The sequence below is a fragment of the Teleopsis dalmanni genome, chromosome 1, assembly GCF_002237135.1.
Source record: "Teleopsis dalmanni isolate 2A chromosome 1, ASM223713v2, whole genome shotgun sequence".
Lineage (NCBI taxonomy): Eukaryota > Metazoa > Arthropoda > Insecta > Diptera > Diopsidae > Teleopsis > Teleopsis dalmanni.
The window spans coordinates 44,435,654-44,442,685 of NC_051846.1; the positions used below are offsets into that span (position 1 = coordinate 44,435,654).

The 7,032-nt window shown below is 30.2% G+C and overlaps 2 protein-coding genes across 2 annotated transcripts; one reads left to right on the top strand and one right to left on the bottom strand.

The window, feature by feature from the left end:
- On the top strand, nt 1-1,594 carry LOC119671226 (carboxypeptidase B-like). The gene is made up of 3 exons (XM_038081763.1): nt 1-190; nt 266-1,174; nt 1,225-1,594. Exons 1-3 carry the CDS (start codon nt 117-119, stop codon nt 1,544-1,546), a joined length of 1,305 nt encoding a protein of 434 aa, XP_037937691.1. The 5' UTR covers nt 1-116; the 3' UTR covers nt 1,547-1,594.
- Nucleotides 1,595-3,072: 1,478 nt separating this feature from the next.
- LOC119668576 (carboxypeptidase B) lies at nt 3,073-4,588 on the bottom strand. The gene is made up of 3 exons (XM_038078128.1): nt 4,476-4,588; nt 3,537-4,418; nt 3,073-3,425 (listed from the first exon to the last, which is right to left on the bottom strand). The coding sequence occupies exons 1-3, from the start codon at nt 4,544-4,546 to the stop codon at nt 3,128-3,130; spliced, it is 1,251 nt and encodes a 416-aa protein (XP_037934056.1). The 5' UTR covers nt 4,547-4,588; the 3' UTR covers nt 3,073-3,127.
- Nucleotides 4,589-7,032: the final 2,444 nt, after the last annotated feature.

Here is a 7,032-nt window from a genome sequence, read left to right on the forward strand (position 1 = left end):
TATGGGACTGTTGATTATGTATTTTACCTGCTTAACTTCTTCGAAATCACTTGTTGCGTATTAAAGGTTTCGAAAAAATTCAGTTCTTAATAGGTCGTTTTGAAGAGAGTACTAAAATGTTGCGGTCTATAGGTGCGCTCTTTCTGCTGATAGTGGCTGTGGCTCAAGTCAGTGCTGAAGGATATGATGGGTATGTAAAAAATTTCACACATTGAGAATATATAATAAATTTGAAAAATACAAACATTAAATATCAATCATATAGTTACAAAATCTATGAAGTCACACCATTGACAAAAGCGCAATGTGACCTGTTAAAGGATTTATCAAAACGTACAGATGCATATGATTTCTTCTCACTAAGTAGACAACCCTTGCATCCTGCACGTGTGATGGTTAGTCCAAATGACGTTAACACATTCGAGAAATTTCTACAAAACAATAAATTGCAATTTAAAGTGTTAAATAAAAATATTGGTAGAACTATTGAACGTGAGTTCAATATAAATCAACTATTCAGAAGTATTTCTCCCATTACTGGAAAAGGACGTCTCAGCACTGAACGTTACTATAATCATGAGGAAATTAACACCTATATTGAAGATCTTGCTAAACGTTATCCAACACGAGTTTTTATTAAAACTGTTGGTTACTCGTACGAGAGACGGCATGTAAAAACAATAACTATTACTAATGGCGATGGACGTGAAAATAAAAATGTTGTCTTCATGGACGGTGGTTTCCATGCACGTGAATGGATATCCCCTGCTGCTGTATTGTATGTGATCGATCAATTAGTTGAAAATTTTGCTGAAAATGCTAATTTATTATTGGATTATGATTGGGTTATTTTGCCAGTTGTTAATCCTGATGGTTATGAACACACACAGAAATCAACATTGTCTCGTATGTGGCGCAAAACACGCCAGCCATATTCTCTTTTGGGAGTAACTTGTTATGGAGCTGATCCTAATCGTAATTTTGATTTTCATTGGAATGAAGAAGGTGCATCTTCGAATCCATGCGTTGATACCTATGCTGGACCAAAACCCTTCTCCGAACCAGAAACAATAATTGTACGCGATATAATGCACACATTGAAAGGACGTGGTATTATGTATTTAACCATACATTCTTATGGCAATTATTTGTTATATCCATGGGGCTGGACTAGGTAATTTTAATTAATTTAATTTCTTCCAAAATTAATGTTTCTATTTTTAGTGATCTGCCAGATACTTGGGAGGACTTGGATGAAGTTGCACGTGCTGGTGGTGATGCTATCAAAGAAGCAACTGGTACTGAATATTCAGTAGGCTCGTCAACTAATGTGCTCTACATTGCTGCTGGTGCTAGTGACGACTATGGTTTCTATGCTGGTTTCCCAATTTCGATTACTATGGAACTATCAGGCGGTGGTCTTACTGGTTTTGATCCACCTGCTTCGAAAATTGACGAATATGTTAAAGAAACTTGGATTGGTATTAATGCTATGGCTAAGAAAGTAGTTGAAAAGTATCCATTGGAGAAAACTGGTTTCCTTTAGTTGAATTCATTATTGTATATCAAAAAATATTATCTGTAGTATTAATATATTAAACACATTTAAAATAAAAACTAGATTAAAATCTTTTTATCAAAAAACAAAAAATCGTGATTTAATACAACTTATATCTTAATAATGTAATTCAAAAAATATAGATAAGATTTAGTATTAAAAAATTATATTTCTGTGTCGATTATAGATTAATATGAATGAAGTATTTGATAACTATTGGAAGCAAAGTTTTGAAATAATTATTCATTATACAGTATCAGGTCTTAAAATTGTATACTGAATTTTTTATAATAATAATTTTGTTGTAATTTGTATTATTTTTATAGAAATCATATAAATTTTTTTATATGTTAATTTTAAAATTATATTGTTGAATATTTTTTTTTCAATGCAACTTAGTTTCTCCATAAAAAAAATTGAAGATATATTTTACGCTATATATATGATTTGGATTATAAAAACCTTGGGCATAGTGTTTAAAGTCTGCATATCAATAAATGATGATTTATTTTTCTGCGTTGGAGACCCAGTAATACTTATCAAACCACTCACATTCCCTAATGGGTGTTTTTCCCGATGATGTTTTTCTATCTACAACTTTAAAAATTACAAGAGTTGTGTTTAAACATATTGATTAATATATTGTCGAATTTGATATTGATGGCTTTTTCTTGAATTCTGATTATATATAAGGCTTTCTTCCACTAAATAAATTTAATGTTATTTATGTATAAAGTTTATTAATATTTAAGTAAAACAAGGTTAAACTATCAATTGAAGAGTTTGTTTTTTATCAAAAATAACTTAAATATTTTCAATGTTATATGGAAATTAAATTAATTTATTTTAGCTCACAACCCTTGTGGGTGGTCCTAAAGTTGATAAGCAATTCATGGCATATAGTAATATGTTAAGGTTTTTTATACAAATTGTTAGTTTTGTTATTGTTTTGATATTAACATTGAAATAAATACTACTAGTGAATAATTTAAAAAATTTAGCTCATAACTGATGGATTAGCATATTATATATAATTTTATTAGTTATTACTTTGAAGGTAACAAGTTCTATATGTATGTATATTTCACTTAAATGTAATACGTGAATATAGTTAAAAATTGCTAACCTTGAGAAAATATTCGCAAAATTTTTGAAGTTTTCTAAAAATATTATTTTTGAACATATTATTTACAGATATTTATTAAAAATATAACATTGGTATTGCATTAATTTATTTCCTACTTTTCAATACCTTTTTCTGACATAGCTGTCCTGCTAACCCAGGTTTCAGAACAAAATGATTAGATTTGTGAAGGAGATGGAGATGATTAGATTTGTAAAGGAGATGGATTGAAACCAACACTACTAATGAAAATATTGATAAAACTTATAGAAGTATAGCATAGTAAAATAATTATTAATCACAATTGCATCTGATTAAAATATAGAACATATCCAGGTAAAAATGCATATTTTGAAAATGTTTGAAATTTTAAAAAATTATTATTTTTGAGTACATTATTAATCGATATTTATTAAAAACATTAGAATCGTATCACATAAATTCATTTAGTATTTCTCAATAACCTTTTCAGCCATTGCTTTGATACCAATCCAGGTTTCAGAACAGAATGGTGTGATTTGTGAAGTAGATGGATTGAAACCAGAACCACCAGCAGGCAATTCCATTGTAATAGAAATAGGAATACCAGCACTAGCATGTGCATAATCATCACTGCCACCTGCTGCAGCATAGAGAACATTTGTTGAACTTCCAACAGTGTATTTAGTACCGGTGGCGGCTTTAATAGCGTTGGCACCAGCTTGGGCAACTTCATCCATATCGCGCCAAGTAGCAGGCAAAGCACTACATTGTATAAAATAAACGTTATAAATAAATGCAAATTTATAAAATAAAATTATATTATAAAATTAAATATAGTTATCAATTATTGAATTATTAAGAATTTCTACTCACCTAGTATAGCCCCATGGGTATAGCAAGTAGTTACCATAAGAGTGCAATGTCAAGTACATCTTAGCACGTCCAGTCAATGAGTGCATAATATCGCGTACAATTTGAGTTTCTGGCTCAGAGAAAGCAGCTTGTCCTCTAAATGTATCTGCGCAAGAAAGTGTTGAAGCACCAACCTCACCCCAGTGGAAATCAAAGTTACGATTACCATCAGTACCAGCGCAAGAAGAGGTGACTGGTTTTCTGGTTTTACGCCAATTACGTGAAGCAACATGTGAATATTCATACCCATCAGGATTGACAACGGGTAATACTACCCAATCATAAGTTTTCAATAAGTTAGCATTGGCTGCATAATTTTCAACCAATTGATTTATAATATATAATGCGCCTGCTGGAGCAATCCATTCGCGTGCATGTATGCCGGCATCAACAAAGATGACTTTCTTATTTTGTACACCATCACCATTTGTTATGGTAATTGTTTTCATGTTGCGACCCTCGTACGATTTGCCAACTGTCTTCACACTTACTCGAGAGGGATAGCTTTTAGCTAATTGATCCAAGTAAGCATTGATATCATCGAATCTTTGGAAGCTATTGAATGAAATGCGTTGTCCAGAACTCAGTGAACGCATAAGTGCGTTTTGCATGCGCTCCGCTTGTACGGATTCGCCGAAATTTTCATCAATGACAATATATTGTATGCCAAATTTATTTAAGAGGTTTTCCAATTCATATTGATCATTTGGTTCTACCAGCACACGAGATGGTGTACCAATTTGCTTGGGCAAATGGAAGAAATCATATTTTTCATCCTTGGAAAGTTGGAAAAGGAATTCCTTTTCAAACACATTCTTGGCATTGATATCGTAAACCTTGTAGCTAAAAATTATGAGATATTTTAAATTTAATGAAATGTATTTCACATGATATACTCACCCTTCGTAGCTCTCTGCACTGGCGAACGCAATGCCGCAAAACAGCAAGCCTATGAGTAGTTTGAAATTCATTGTGACGAGTTTGTGTTGACTTTGACGGTGCCAAAGTAAACAGTCTTTTACGCTTGTTTGTTCTATGCTTAACACTTTTATACCTTCAAGAATCGACGGTTGTTTATGTGTTATCTTGAAAATTGCAATAACTCCTCCTTCTTTGAAAGAGAAACTATCATATATATTTTGTTTTATTAATCTAAATCCTTATCAGGTACGAGTAAGCACGGCAAGTACAACATGAACGACTATTGAAATTCCCTGAAATTTATGAGTATTCAAAAATATACAAAAATATTGAAAATCCTCAGATTTCAATTTGCTTTCAAATGCGAGTTGTGGTCGTAAATCTACAACTATATCACTGATTTAAAAAGTAAATAATATAGAAATATCGTAGTAATAATCTAGAGTCACTTAAATAAAAAAGTAAAAAAATTTTGGGTTTGCTAGATCTTTTATACCCTACATACCACTCATTTCAGTTATTTACCATTTTCAAAATGACTTTTTTTTCATGCAGATACTAACCACTAGTTTTGTTCTGACATCAAATTAAAGCATTTTAAATATATAAAAATATAAGTTTATTCTCGACAATAATTTTGTAAAGGCATTACATACAGCAGTTAACCCATTTCATCCATTCTTCCACTTAAACTACCATATTCACAAAAAGGTCTAGAACAAAAATGAGTTACTATGTGAGGTGTTATAAAACGGGTTGCTATTGGTCCCTTTCAAAAATTTCTAAGCTCATACACTATGATAAGTTATGATACTATGTTACGTTCATTAAATAGAAATGTATATACCTTGTGATCAAAAAAGAACTTATTCACGGGAACTGTGATTCCTGAAAACTTTTCGACTTCTTTGTATAGACGCCAAACAAAAACTAATCCTACGATATGCGTTAAACTTTGATAAAATGTATATAATAGTGTTGCCAGGATAAGCGCGGGAATTCAAAAATAGGCTTCTCGTTCTTTTTTGATCAGAAGGTAAGATGTAAGAACATTATAAATGCGAAATACTGTTTAATACCTTAGATTTGTATTTTCATAATATGGAGGAGAGGACTAAGAGTCCGGTGGATATCATAATCGAATAGCTGTTGTGCAAGTTATGAGCATTTATGGTTATTATAATCCCCAACATGTCCCTATATTCAGCGTATTAGAAATAAAATAATAAACTTAATGACTCTTCATTTACAATAGTGTGAAGGGTATAAAAATTAGGAAATATTTTGATGACTAATTTTTATTTTATTCAAACATGTTTTAGACTTGTCTACCTCTTGTAAAAACAATAATTTTACTACACATTGTTAAAGGTTTTTTAATGGCTTTTATTTGATGTAGTGATATATTGAAATATAATTTATTAATGACCCAAATAAATCATCATAAAAGTCTATATAAAAGTTTTTTAAATGATATTTATGAAGTTCATTAATTCAAAGAAATGAATAGTACCACCGGAAACGTGGCTCTATTTCTCACTTATGGAAATTTACACTAGGAAGAAGAAGACCACCGAAAACCAGTTGATTATTATTTTCTGTAAAAATTGGTTCTTGCAATTCTAAATTTGAAGATCAGAATAGAAATAAAATGAAGGCTGTAGATATTGAAAATACATATATTTGTTTCCTACACTGTTCCAAAACTATAAAACCTTTTTAAAATGTATATACATATTATCAATTGCCATATATATACATATATCAAATATGTATCTGACAGAAAAGAAAGATTATAAATATATTTATTATATACAAAGACTTAAAATAAATGAAGGAAGATAGATGCGTCATACCCTAAAGAACATTAATATGGAATTATCATTGGTGCCTTTTATTGAAATGAATTAAGCTAGGTGTTAGTATGAACACCTACCTGTTCATGAGAAGTAAAAGCATGACAATGTTATTAACTGATTAAGTAATAGCCTCCTTTTTAATTATATATACTTAATTAAACAACATTTTAAAAATATACATAGTACCGTTTTAGACGTTTGTCTAAAGTTCAATATAAACTGCAATCTTACCATATTTTTATACTTTGCTTGTAAGTATAATAGATGCAGATTTTACAATTTTATTTTATTCCTTTTTTGGATGTGTTTTTGAATGTATTTCAAAATTCAAATACTATATATTATTTATTTCTAATAATTTTAGTAATTTAGAAAAAAAATTTATTTCAATAAACAGTTATTATGATTTAATAATAAACATTTATATGGATAAATATAGTTGTTTCATCAATATTGAGAGACGTGGGGCTTTATCTCCCCCAACCGTGCCCTTTCTCCGTGTTTATCAGTTTCGACCATATACAAGGTGAGATGAAAAAACTGCAATAAAGTAAAACGCCATAATTTTTTCATTTTTTTTAAATTTTATTGAATGAAAGCAAAAAATGTCGGAAATAACATCAAATTTGAGAATCGGTTTAGATTTGTTCGAATTGGCACGAACTATGGCCTTCAAA

Coding starts and splice junctions, on each gene's coding strand:
- LOC119668576 (XM_038078128.1), bottom strand. CDS start 4,546: ATGAATTTCAAACTACTCATAGGCTTGCTGTTTTGCGGCATTGCGTTC. Junction 4,419..4,475: donor AGTGCAGAGAGCTACGAAGG/GTGAGTATATCA, acceptor CATAATTTTTAG/CTACAAGGTTTACGATATCA. Junction 3,426..3,536: donor TACCCATGGGGCTATACTAG/GTGAGTAGAAAT, acceptor TATACAATGTAG/TGCTTTGCCTGCTACTTGGC.
- LOC119671226 (XM_038081763.1), top strand. CDS start 117: ATGTTGCGGTCTATAGGTGCGCTCTTTCTGCTGATAGTGGCTGTGGCT. Junction 191..265: donor AGTGCTGAAGGATATGATGG/GTATGTAAAAAA, acceptor TCAATCATATAG/TTACAAAATCTATGAAGTCA. Junction 1,175..1,224: donor TATCCATGGGGCTGGACTAG/GTAATTTTAATT, acceptor TTCTATTTTTAG/TGATCTGCCAGATACTTGGG.